The sequence below is a fragment of the Mus musculus genome, chromosome 10 (genome assembly GCF_000001635.26).
Source record: "Mus musculus strain C57BL/6J chromosome 10, GRCm38.p6 C57BL/6J".
Classification (NCBI taxonomy): Eukaryota; Metazoa; Chordata; class Mammalia; order Rodentia; family Muridae; genus Mus; species Mus musculus.
Window position 1 is genome coordinate 20,400,823 of NC_000076.6, and position 13,846 is coordinate 20,414,668.

The window sequence follows — 13,846 nt, forward strand, 5'->3', positions numbered from 1 at the left end:
AGTACCAACCAGACCCTCAGAATTCTTGTGGTAAATGGCTAACATTAGTTAAATGGTTAAAGCTCCTGGCTGAAGTAATGGGCGTTGAGCCTCCCGTCTCAGCCTCTGGAGTGCTCAGGTTACAGGACTCTACACTCATGCCCAGATAAAGTATCTATTCTCTTAATCATCAAACACTCATTGCCATCCAACCCTGCCTTTCTGTTAATGTACTTTTCACAGTAAACAAAGATAGCTTTCTGTATAGTGTGGAATTATTGGAATTATCGCAAACTTGGATTTATTTATGGTTCATTGTGCTTCCTTGAAATGGAAGCAAAAGCAAAAAAAAAAAAAAAAGGCAGATTTTTTTTTTTGTTATAACATTTTCCCCAGCAACTAACCCTTTATATTTATAAACATGTGAATTCGAAGACTTGACCCGGTTTTAGTGTTGGACAAACAGCAGACATTGGGCCTGCGGGAACGCTAGGGAGGCGGAGGCTGCAGTGTAAACGGTTATTGTGCATTTCTGAAATATCTTATGGTGAACGTGACTTAAATCTTGTGCTGTGTCTTTGAGCTAACGCAGGCACAGGAAAGGTCAATGTTTAGGTCTGACTGGCCGTGCTCATAGGCGCCGAGGCTCAGCGGTGAGGATTTCCTTTTGTACCCGCCATTTCATTTTCACCTCTTTACATCGGAAGAGATTAGATATTTGAGATTTTAGAAAATGCGGCAAAATGATAGTCTTCTGAAATTCAAATTGTGAATTTTAGAAAGTGTTACTTCCTAAGTAGAACAGTTACAGATCCAACGTAAGAAAAAGTTCAACTCATTTGCCCCGTGACGTTACCCTGGGGTCACCTCTGTACTTGTACTATTTTATGTGAAGACTTTTTTGCTCTGGGTAAGAAAGATTTTAAGGTCTGAATAAGCATCAGACAGGCTTGAGAAACTGTCCCACCAGTGTGCTCCAGACACCCCAGGAATGAGCTCACTGGGCCTGGTACAGTCCTTCCGGCATTGTGGGAGGGGAAGGGGGGTTTTATAGGAGACACAGGTTGAAGGAAACTTTTCTTTGTCTTCCTATAGATTTTATCAATCAGAGATTTATTCGATTCATTCTTTTAAAATTGATGGAGAGAGGGGAGGAGTGAGTGTGGAGGAAGGAGGTGCGGGAGCAACTTCCTTTTGAGCAAATGTGATTTACTTCCGCAGAAAATCAAACCTACCTAAGTAAGACTTACACTCAGGAATACCTCATTATGGACTGGGATAAGAAGCAGAGAGGCAGAGCAATGCAGGCTTTAACCACTGAGCCATCTCGTCGGGAGATGAAGCAAGGAAATACTGAATGACTTGCTCAGAACTAGTGCATGAAAAAGTCTGGAGAGATGGCTTAGTGGGTAAGAGCACTGACAACTCTTCCAAAGGTCCTGAGTTCAATTCCCAGCACCACATGGTGGCTCATAACCATCTGTAATGGGATCTGATGCCCTCTTCTGGTGTGTCTGAAGACAGCGACAGTGTACTCACATTATAACAATAAATAAATCCTAAAAAAAGAAAGAAAGAAAGAAAGAAAGAGAGAAAGAAAATTGTGGTACAAGGCCTGGAATTCTGTTCTATGAATTCTTGGTTTGGGAAGCCCCAGAGGTCTCAAAACAATGCGAACTATTGCTGTTGCCCACGGTTACCCATCACAACTACATTGTGAGACCTTGTTGCTGAAGATACCACACAATTCCAATGTAAGATACAGAGAAGTAAATCAAACTGACTGGGAAGCCTCCTCCTTGGTGACTAGTTTTCATTGCCAGAAGGTATCATGCAGGCTGCTTTACAGGAAGGAAAGTATGTCTTTACCCAGTGCTGGACCCTACATGCTGCAATAATGACCTGCCAGGCAAGACGCACCTACCGGCTCACCAGTGCGTGAATGTTCCAAGCTAACCGGTTGCTTTCTGATCAGATTTGAGGCTGCTCCACAGGAAAGAATTTTCTGTCTGGTATTGCAATCCTAATCAGAAGTTTATGGCTACAGAGATCACAGGCTCGAGGGTAGAACTTATTATTCCACCCAGTGCTCATGCTGTCTAATCGTCTTCTATTAGTGTTTATACCCACGGATCTGGGCTGCTCTCGACCTTCGTCAGAGAAGCCTCCTTCTGCAGTGGACAGTGACTGAGAAAGGCACAATGAGTCAAAGTGCTAAGAGCAGGAGACCAAAGTACTCAGCATTGAACAGGACATCTGTATTAGCCACTCCCCCATCCCCAAAACCCAGGGAGCATTGTGGGATAGAAGATGAAGATAAGGAAAGAGTCGAAGGATGGGCAGGAGCACTGAGGGACGCTGTCTTCTGGTCATGAACTCAGAGCAGCCATGGACACGACCTGTACAGCTAAGTCAAGCCAGCTAAAATTCCTACAGAGATGGGGTATTAGGCCCTATTCATATTGAGTTGCCTTTAGCAGTGGATAGTTGCTGGGACAGGGATAATAATTTTTTTATTAAGGATATCATATGCTTCACTGAATGGCTCCATATCACAAGAGGCAGTACTAATTGGACTTGGGTCATAAAGTAATAAAAGACATGAAGTTGTGTGTGTGTGTGTGTGTTGGGAAGCTATGGAGAGAGTTGAAGGGGGAATAGGGAATAGAAATGATCATATTTCATTACATACATGTACAGAATTATCAAAACTAAAGAAAAAGAAAAGGTTCTAACAGGCTTCTCCATCAGTCAATACAATAGACACAGAGGACAACAAGGTGAGAGGAGATGATTTAGTCAGGGGATTCAGAAGAGAGAAAATGAAAATAGCGACATTGTATAGGACCCAGTGGAGAAATGTGTGTGTGTGTGTGTGTGTGTGGCTAGAGCTTGTAGGTCATTAGACTTACCTGTTCAGGGTTTTCTAATTTAGTCTAATATACCTTGTTACACATGCCAATCTGAACCTGTAAGAGCTGGCAGCTGTGTAATGGGGGACCAAGAGTTGTTTCATAATCATCTTCTCTTTCTTGTTGCTGTTATTCTGATGTAGTAGCCATGGAAGTTCCCTTTCTACCATATATCACTAAGCTGAAAACCAGGACATACAATGAGGCAAAATGTGTTCTCATGACAACAAGACTGAACTCTGAAATCAGCCCTGTGCCTGTCTAGGCTGGGTGGTTAATAGGGTAAAGTTTTTTTTTTTTTTTTTTTGGAAACGTGATTCAAAGTGTTGTAAGCAGCAACATGGCAAGATTCTTTCTATCTAGAGTTTAACAAAGGGAGTCTCAGAATTAGGAACCCCACTATAAAACTTCATAACTGAAGCATGAAGCCATGGATGCTGAGGTAGCATGTCTGCTGTTATATCTCCCCCCCCCCCAGTGACTCTGACGTGTGCTGGGCCTTGGTTTCTGTTCTTTCCCTTCCTTCCTTCCTTCCTTCCTTCCTTCCTTCCTTCCTTCCTTCCTTCCTTCCTTCTTCCTTGCTTCCTTCCTTCCTTCAGTAGTGTGATGGTTTGTATATGCTTGGACCAGGGAGTGGCACCATTAGGAGGTGTGGCCTTGTTGGAGTAGGTGTGTCACTGTGGTTGTGACTCTCATCCTAGCTGCCTAGAAGTCAGCCTTCCACTAGCAGCCTCCAGATGAAGATGTAGAACTCTCAGCTCTGCCTGTACCATGCCTGCCCGGTTGCTGCCATACTCCTGCCTTGATAATAGACTGAACCTCTGAACCTATAAGCCAGCCCTAATTAAATGTTGTCCTTTTTAAGACTTGCCTTGGTCATGGTATCTGTTCACAGCAGTAAAACCCTAACTAAGACAGTTATGGTCTCACTAGTAACTCTGCCTGTCCTGGAAGTTACTTTGTATACCAGGTTGGCACTGAACTTACAGATATCTGCCTATCTCTCCCTTCCTAGTGCTAGGATTAAAAGCCTGTGCCATTATGCCCACCAAGGGTTCTATTTTTTTAAACACTCCTCCCAATTCACCCCATAAGGATTTGGGGAGTGAATCAGTTTAATTATGAACACAGCATAAGAATATTGAAGGGGATTTGGAAAAATATGGATTATTTTTAACCTACCCAATCCAACATACCTATCTGGTGTGTGTGCAGTCCATTAAGATGGTTGTAGCTGCGGCTGAATGGTTGCTAGTTCCTGACCTTAAGGCTTTCTCTGTGGGACTGTGGATTAGATGCCTCCCTCCATGGCTGTCAGCAGAATGGTTCTAACATGCTCTCTCTCTCTCTCTCTCTCTCTCTCTCCCTCTCTCTCTCTCTCTCTCTCTCTCTCTCTCTCTCTCTCTCTCTCTCTCTCTCTCTCTCTCTTCACTTTCAGCTCATCTTCGCAGATGCCCCTTTCCTTCCCAATGCCAAGGCTTAATAGCTTTGAGACCTGCCACCCTATGAATGAAATGGCCTGCGGTGGGTCTGTGCAAAGTCACGAATGACTAGATGTCAAGGATGGAGTTCATCGAGGAAAAGAGGCCTAGCTGTGCTTGGTTTTAACAGAAGTGCTTGCAGGAGAAGAAAGGCTAGCTTTATATGTAGACGGAATTCATGTCTTAAGATGGAGAGCAAAAATATTTCCTTCACTAAAGTGAAGCAAGTAAAAGTTTGCCCACTTGATTTGCATGAAGACCTTATGTGTAATGTGATTAGATAAAGCAAAAATTATTGTGGATGCAATGAGACCGCACTTGGGCTGCTTGCCATGGTTGACACTTGAAAGGGAGTGTGGTTTCATGAGCTCAGGACAGAAATGTGGTTTGAAGTAGAGAGTGGAGAAACACTGTCATCTGGCCACAAGGGGACAGCAGGGCTCTAGGATTTCAGGCCTAGGGACTAGGCCATGGATTTAACTGTTGTGAATAAAGGTTAAGGACACACCCTGAAGGATGCTAAAGCACTTAGCTCACATGGGAAGGGTCTTAAAGCCTGATTCATTTGGATTTCCACCCTCTGAGCTCTGAAGAGGCTGTGAATGTCTAATTCAGTTTGACTTAGAGTTTATTTTTTTGTATGTGTGGTATGTTTCTGTGTGTGCATGCGGTTGAATATGTGTATGTGGGTATGCACATATGTGTGCATGCAGTGGGAAGCCAGAAGCCAATAATGGGTGTCTTTCTCAGTTGAGTCTCTCTTTACCACTATTGTTTACTGTTTGGTGTGTGTATGCATGTGTGAATATGTATGTGCATGCATATGTACATGTATGTTGTTTGTATGTGCATACATGTGCATGTATGGCTGTGTGAGTGCACATGTGTGTGTGGAAGCCAGAGATACACTGGATGATTTCCCAAGATTACACTCTACCTATTTTAAAAATTATTTTTTTAAAAAATAGTTCCTTTTAATTTTTATATATGTATGTGTACCTGTGTGTGGGTATGGGCATGTGGGTGTGTGTGCCCACAGAGGCAGTTGTGAGACACAGGCCATGGGTGTTAACAACCAAACTCTGGTCCTCTGCAGGAGCAGTTACATGCTCTTCACTACTGAGCCATTTACCCAGTCACCATTTTGACAGACAGGGTTTGTCACTAATTCAGCTAGGACAGCAGGTCAGGGAATGTCTGTCAGGGATTCTGCTGCCTCTGGAACTCCCCAGTGCTGGCTTCTGGGCCTGACTTCTTAGACACAAAGATCTTCATGTTTGTGTGTTGTGAGGCAGGCACGTTACTGGCAGCCATCTCCTCACCCAGTCCTCCTTGTACTTCAAGACAAGGTCTCTCCCTGAACCTGGAGTTTTCCTGGCAAACACTTACTGACCAAGTCATGGCTCCAGCACATGGATTCTGTTCTTTTTGTAGCTCTAGGGATGGATATAGGGCCTTGCATACTGCAGGCAAGTGCTGTACTTCTAAGCCACCTTCTGAGTTCTTGGCTTTCAATACTGGATCTTATTAGGCAGCTCGATCTGGCTTTGAGTTTGCTACATAAGTGTATGCTGGCTTTGGATATACGATCTTAGCAGCTCATCACCCCAAGTACTTGGATTATAGGGTGCACTACCAAATCTTTCTTGATTTTCACTCTATTCTAAAATCACAATGTTGACACTGGAACTTAGTGTTAAGTTAGTTAAAGATCTATAACAAACTCCATTCCTTAATTGTTTTGATTTTTCAAATGAAAATTTTCTAAAAGGTTGGTCATGATTAAAGTGTTTGTTTGGCCCCAGCCATTTAGATCTCTGGAAGGCTGTGTGTTGTTGTTATCGTTATTATTATTATTTTGAGACTCTTTGTAGAGGATGCTCAGCTGATTATTAAAAAAACAAAACAAAACAAAACCCAGATTTCAACTCACCAATTTGTATGCTAGGGATTGAATCTTTCTGTTGATTACAAAGAGGACTGATTTCCAGTTCAAACTTCTGTTCAAGGTCACCTAAGAAGAAAGAAGAACAAGAAACACATAGCAATTTAAGAGTTCATAGAATGTGTATCAAAAACTTTAATGATCCAGTTGGAGGAAATCGTTCTGGGGGTTACTGTTGCTTCCCTTGGAATATTCATGAACCCCTTAGGACCACTGGCTTACAGAGCTGCCTAAAGACAAACCCACAGGGCATCAACAATCCCTAACAGTGGCTCCTTTGAGTAGGTATGCTTGACAGTGGGACAAACTTTTAAAAATTGCATCTATTTATTCTCTCTCTCTCTCTCTCTCTCTCTTTCTCTCTCTCTCTCTCTCTCTCTTGTGTGTGTGTGTGTGTGTGTGTGTGTGTGTGTGTGTGTGTGTAGGTAGGGGACAATCAGTAGGAGGAGACTATTTTTAACATGTCAAATCTGGGGATTGAGCATGGGTTGTCAGTCTTGGTGGCAGGTACCATTGCCATTTTCAGTGATAGAAAAGTTTTCTACACACTCTATTCTGGGGACTCTCTGAAGCATGTCCAACACACTAGGAACTAAAATTTTAATTTCTTTTTACATTATAATTAATTAAAATTTAGCTAAGCCACATGAGCCTCAGAGATACCATAGTTTGGAGAGCAATGAGCCCTCCATTACAGGCCTGTCCCATTACCTGTCTTTCTGTGAGGTGTTCTTTATTCTTTCTCTTACTCACCAGACAAGTATGAAACACTTGTCTTCAAGAATTCTACTAACCAATGTAGAAAGTACAGAGAGGAAAACTCAACAGTCTCTCCTCTGGGAATGTTGCAGATTAGCATTTGGGGTCTTACAATGGTACCAGCCATATTTCTTGATGGCAACTGTAACATACCATGCAGAGTTATTCATATAAAAATACATTTTACTGAGGATTAGACAAAGATAGAGTGGATGTTTAATAAAAACTTCTGGAAAACTAGGTTACTTGTGGACATATCAACCCATATTTACAAAGAACCTTTTTAAAGCGTTGAGGACTGGAGGGGAGGAATACCTGACCTCACAGTTTTCCTAATTCATAAGCTGCCATTTTTCTCCACCCAACCCTGTACCTGAAACCTCAACTTAAAGGATATTTTTTGTTTGTTTAATGTGATGCATGATATCTGTCATGTTTGTCCTAACTGGGCATAGTGGCCCTCACATCCTAGGATCTGAGGCAGGAGTGTAAGTTTGAGACCAGCCTCTCCTAAATATCAAGGCCTTGTCTCACAGCAGCAGCAGCAGCAGCAGCAGCAGCAGCGACAACTAAGAACTGTTGAAAGAAGCCTGGCTGCTGGGGAGATGAGCTGGCATTTGAGTCCAGATCCACAAGCAAAAGCCAGATGGGGCTCATCAAGATGACAGGAGTCATTCCTATAGAGTTAAAAGACATCCACTAGGGGAAAAAGATAGTTCCGATGAGCAGAGTCTGTTCTTCTCAAAGCAGACGGGATGTCTGGACTGCAGGGCCCTTAACTGAAAGGGAACAAGTCAGTTCCTTGGTTCCTTGGTCTGCTGGGAGATCTGCAGTGTAGGTGAAAGCTCTTCCCTAGTGACCGTGGTGGCAAACATTCCCGGTCTTTCTACGTAACTGTGCTGCATCTCATTAGGGCAGGTTTTTGCAAAGAAACATAGTAACCTGATTGCCCGATGCCATCGATTCCTTGTAGTTAGTAACTTTGATTCCTGAACTCTGTGTCTGCCCAAGTGGTGCAACCACTGTCCCCAAGTCGCCTAGAGTCTGAATTAAGTGTCCGATGGGCAGATCAAAGCTTTAAACCACAATGGACAGCAATCATAGCCCATGATGGGATCAGAGGCAAGTGGGCCAGAGGAGAATCTTGATCTTCAATACTGTAGTCCTAGCCTTCTCTCCTGCTGCTATTTCAATAGTTTATGTATCACACCGGGAAGCAAGCACTCAGCCTAACTTTAAACCCTCTCTGCGCCAACTTCACCATGCTTACTTTTGTTCTCAGTGGAGACTTTATGTCTTGGCCAACGAGAACTGCGATTCTAACTTCTCATGACTCATGTTGACTGCACATGAAATTCCAGAGGCACAGACGTCACGTGAGCGCTTTTACTCCCAGACTGTGACAGTGAGCAGAGTCTCTGGCCTTGTGTGAACCCAGCCCTACTCTGTCGTCTGTCATTGGAACCACCGAGATGTCACTGACACATCTTTCAGTGGACATTTTTCCAAAAGGCTCACTGTTGCTGTCTGACCTCCTCACAGAGCTGGTATGTGGGACACTTCGAGCTTTATTTGTTCCCAGACTCTTAAACCTGATGCTGTCACTAGCACGAGGGCCCTGCTGGTGCCCGAGCAAACATTGTGAATGTTGAAACCCAGCCTGAAGAATCAAGCCTGTGTGTAAAGGCCTACTTCCCACCCAGCATCAAGATTCTGCTTGCCGATTTATTGCCTTCCTTATGAAGGAAGGTAACCTTTGAAAAAAAATTATGGTCTACCTTAGGGCCATTCAGCATTCCACAGTAAAACCCACATGTGTTATTGTTGAAACTGAATTCAAATGGTCTAACTCTTGTAAACTCTTGTTAGTTCTTGGCTAACTTTGACCTGTATCATTGGAAGTTTTAAGAACCAGAGAAAAAGGCATACAAAAGGCTCTGAATTATTCTCTCAGAATGGAAGACATTGACTTAAAAACAATGCTTAGCCTTCAGGCTGTGCTCAGCTCATTCAAATGAAGGTCAGGGCAAAAATCAAACTTGTCTGCCATACTGTTACAGTCACAGGACACACACACACACACACACACACACACACACACACACACACACACGGCTGTTTGTATGTGTCTCTGCAAATATGTGAATATATATACATATACACACATATATGGCTGTCTGTGTCTGTATGTGTATGTGCATCTTGCTTTGATTCATTGTGTTGTGTTGTTATTACCTGTTTCCATAATAAGTCTGTGATATTTATTATATTTATTTAAATCTTTCTTCCCCATGAAAGGGTTGGATGAGTCACAAGAAACTTAAAGGAGAAGGCTAGGATAATTAGAGTAGATGAAAGGATTGATGTTAGCCGCTCCTGTTTTATTGGGAGAACTGTCCAAAAGGAGGCAGGGAGAGGAAGCCTTGGCTGTGGGTTCTACCAACCTTGTCTGTAGAATTCCTCACAGACCCTTTCACTCCACTGCTTGCTCATCTCCCAGATACGACAAGGATTGCAAATGTCAGCACACTTCAAGGCGATCTGAGAATGGACAGGGCACAGAGACAGGGCGGTCAGAGAGAATGTTCTTTCATTTGCAAATGTACCCAAGCCAAAGGTGCTGCAAGGTCCGTCAGTCTGTCTCAGGTACCAAGCCCATGTTTACAGAGGACTTCCCGGACATGCTTCTTCAGGAGACAACTGTTATTCACAACTGCACAAAGCCCTTCATTCAGAACCCCCCACGTTATAACAATGAGAAGAGAACAGTCACCATTCGAGGGCACTGGAGAGGACTCAGGTGGGCAAGCCAATGAAAGCCCTGGTCTGGCTCCTTATGTTATTCTATCCCTCTGAGACAGGTTGTTGCAGGGATCTGGCCAGACTCAAATATGATCACTGAAAGTCACTGTTCTTATTTTTTCCATTGAATTTTAAAATTATTCTATTTATTAAATTATATTAATTTTATATAATTATAATAAAACAATAATAATTTATTAAACTATTCATACATTAAATCCTGGTGGTAGTTTCCCCTCCCTCCCTCCCTCCCTCCCTCCCTCCCTCCCTCCCTCCCTCCCTCCCCCTGCCACCTCCATCTCCCCCACCTCTCCCTTCCACATCCACATCCACTCCTCTTCCATTTCCTTTCAGAAAAGGGCAGGCCTTCCAGAGATATCAACCAAACATGGCATATCAAATTTCAATAAGACTAGGCACCTCCCTTATATTAAGGCTGGACTAGGCAACCCAGTAGGAGGAAAAGGGTCCCCAAAGCAGGCAAAACTGTCAGAGACAGCCCCCCACTCCCTCTGTTAGGAGTCCCATAAAAACACCAAGCTATACAACTATAACGAATCTACAGAGGACCTAGGTTAGATCCATGCAGCCTCCCTGGTTGTCAGTTCAGTCTCAGATGGAAGATACTCTCATGTTGACACTCTCTGTGTATGTCTTAAAGTGTGTTTGCATGTACATGTCTGTGTAGTATAAACATGCTTAGACTGCCAGCCAAGATACTACTAAGTCATATTAAACCTGGCAATCTTGTGTTTCCGTCTTGGGTTGCTAGATATTGCTCTGGATCTGGGGTGTCTGTTTGGTTTTGTTAGTAGTGATGATTCTCGGAGAGTTCTCTTGAATTCCCATATAAGAAGGTTCTCCTTTTTGACCAACAACTACTAAGACACGGCAGCCTGGAGACCTGCCCACTAGCAGTGTTTATTGCTCTGACATACTTCTTTAGACCACAGAGTAGCCAGGAGTGTTGGGGTCTAGGAGAGCCTTAGATGGCACTAGCATATAAATCTACTTGTTTACTCTTTGGTTAGAAGGGGCACCAGCACATGTGTTGGCTAGGTAAGGGGCAGAAGTCCTTTTGGGGATTTTTTAAAGATTCCTTTGAGTTAGCAAGGGTTTCTTTTGAAATGCAGGGTTAAATATTTCAGTTACAAGTTGCTCTGAGCCATTTAAGTCAACATCTGGCTCATCCTTGAGCATTCAGGTACTAAGCTTTAAGCACTTAGGTACTAAGCTTTAAGTATTTAGAATCCTGGTTTAGAAAGAAGGGGATGAGTATAGTTCTACACCTGCAAGTTGAGTAGTTCCTGCATGATTGAGCTCTTTGGGTAGCTACAATGTAAAGGCCTGGAACAAAATGACTATGGTTCAGAATCTGGTTAACGTTGGTCTGTCTAGATAAGTTCCGGGTCCATCCCTGGGCATGCAGTCATCTGTGCCAAAGGGACCAGGATGATGAGAGAAAACATGAAGAAGGCTCTCACTTGGACACTGGGCCAAATTTTTGTTCTTAGGTTGACTACATCCCTCTTTTTGCATCATAAGTGGCTTCTTGCCATGGGGTAAAGCAGAAAGGGTTAGACTCGTTGTGTCATTCCTGGTGAAGGCCATCCCTCCAGGGTGTGATTCCTAGCAGTGTGGTTTTTTTTTTGTAAAGTAGTACCTATACAGGGGTGTAGATCCCCATATGACCATATACATGAATGCTTGGTTTCCAGTGGTGGAACTGTTTGGCAAGGATTAGGAGGTGTGGCCTTGTTGGAGAAGGTGCGTTAGTGGGGGCAGGCTTTGAGTTTCAGAAACCCACATCATTCACAGTTCTCTCTTCCCCTCTCCCCCTCTCCTCCTCTCTCTGCCATGTTACTGTCTCAACATGTAAGCTCTCAGCTGCTGCTCCAGTACCATGCCTGTGCACATTGCCAGGCTCTCTGCTACAACTGTCATGGACTTACCCCCTGAAACAGTAAGCAAGTCTCCAATTAAACGTTTTCTTCACAGGGATAGAATAGTAACTAAGACAAAGGGTTGTATGCTTACTGGTACATGCAACCTTCCATTGAGGTTACTCTGTGATGAGGCAGTTGCCAAACAAGGAGAACCGAGAGATTTTCCACTTTCTGAAACCTTGTTTTTGCTTGTTTGGAAAGCACTTAACAGCTGCATGTCTTTCAGAGTTTTTAACAAAGTAGGTCACGACTCTTTACCATGGCTTGCAGCTCCTCAAACGTGCTAAAATCATTGATTGCATCCCTAAGTGTTTTCACTTGGCCAGGCTAGGTGGCTTTTGTTGCTTACCTGAAGCATAAAGTGTCTGTCCTGTACATTCTCCAGTCTCAAATCTTTATTGTGGAGGTGAGCTTTTAAGCGGGTCAGAAACTCATTCTGTCTGTTGATATCCGTGGCCAAGATGAGGGAGCCCAGCTGCTGTTCGATATCCTGTCTGCATCCCCAAGAACAAAAGAGAGAGTCACACTCACACAGCAAAGCCCACTCAGAGTGATCGATTCTTGCACCACCCCGTGGCTTGACTCTTTAGCCTTTAATGTGTTTATCACACAGTACCCCAGTCCCTCACAGCCTGAGAGCGAGTCTTCTGTCAGGGCTTCATGTGGATGAAGTTGTGTTCATTACAGATTCCCACAGTTGTCATGGGGGAAATTTGAAAGAGTGAGAAAGAAAAGCATGCCTTAAAAGGGACACAAAAAGACTTGGAAAAAAAAATCACAGGAGTTTGAGTTATGCTTTCTGAGAGTTCAAAGTAGCTTGAAGATAAGATGGTCATAGAGAAAGAAAAGGTGCTAGCAATGCTCTCAATGTTTAAAGATATTTATTTTTAACTCTTGTTTATGTGTATGTATATATGTGTCTGTGTGTGTGTCATGTCACATACATGACAATACCCACAGTGGCCAGAGAGGGCATTGGATTCTCTCTGCAGCTGAAGATACAGGTGGCTGTGAGCTCCAGTGGGTGCTGTGCACTGAACTCAAGTCCTCCGGAAGGGCAATAAGTGCAGTTAACTAGTGAGCCATCTTTCCAGACCAATGGTCATAATTTGGAAGACGGTAATGGAGATGGTACTATGGGATGGAATGGGTCAGTAACAATACAAAATAGACTGGCAGCAAGAGACAGTAGAAATTAAAAGCAAAACAGGTGATTAAGATGCCAGGGCTATACAGAGAAACCCTGTCTTGAAAAACAAAAAACAAAAAACAAAAAACAAAAAACAAAACAAAACAAAACAAAACATAAACGCCACTGCAAATTGGCAGGAAAGAGACATGTTAGGCTACAGGTGGCCCAGGAGAAACGGGGCATTTTATAAAAATAGGTCAGAGCTTTGCTTCTCACGTAGAAATCAGTCAGGAGGAGGGGGGACTGGTCAGTAACTGTGTTTAAAGTTCACGTGTAGGAATGGAATGTGTTGGAGCAGCATTGCATAGGTCATGTCTGTGCCATTTAGTGAGTCAAGATAGCTGTAAAGGAACACTGTCTGCCTCCTCCATGGCCCCTCTCTCCAGCAAGCCTGCTGTAACTACCCTTGGCTCTTTTTCTACTTACAATAACTTTGCTACTGTGCATGTTTAACAAAATGCCTTAACTTCAGCTCCTTCCAAGCTTTAAGTTATATAGTATATAATATGGCATAATATAACAAATAATATGGCATATATTAATATGTCTTGCCACCCCATTTTGTAGTTGGGGTTTGTATTATTTATTTTTTAACATAATTTTATTCTTTGGGAATTTCATACACGTGTATAATGTATTTTCACTGGAACCCCCCTCCCCCTTCCCTTCAGCTCTTCCTAGACCCCTCACCCTGGGCCTCCTCTCTCTCAAGTTTATGCCCCTCCCCCTTTTTGTTTAACTTGAGTGCAGTTGGTGCTGCTGGTATGTACATGGGTGTACATACATGACTAGAGCATGTTGCCTCTTTTGTTGTTGTTTTGAGACAGGAT

At 43.2% G+C, this 13,846-nt stretch overlaps 1 protein-coding gene across 2 annotated transcripts in view; it reads right to left on the reverse strand.

Moving 5' to 3' along the window:
* Pde7b (phosphodiesterase 7B) overlaps nucleotides 1-13,846 on the reverse strand; it is a 328,027-nt gene that overhangs the window by 3,771 nt on the left and 310,410 nt on the right. For both annotated transcript variants that reach the window (NM_013875.6, NM_001347366.1), the window contains 3 exons: nucleotides 12,174-12,318; nucleotides 9,521-9,617; nucleotides 6,306-6,386 (listed from right to left, as the gene is read on the reverse strand). In NM_013875.6, coding sequence (NP_038903.3) covers nucleotides 6,306-6,386; nucleotides 9,521-9,617; nucleotides 12,174-12,318 — 323 coding nt within the window. The remainder of the gene's footprint in view (nucleotides 1-6,305; nucleotides 6,387-9,520; nucleotides 9,618-12,173; nucleotides 12,319-13,846) is intronic.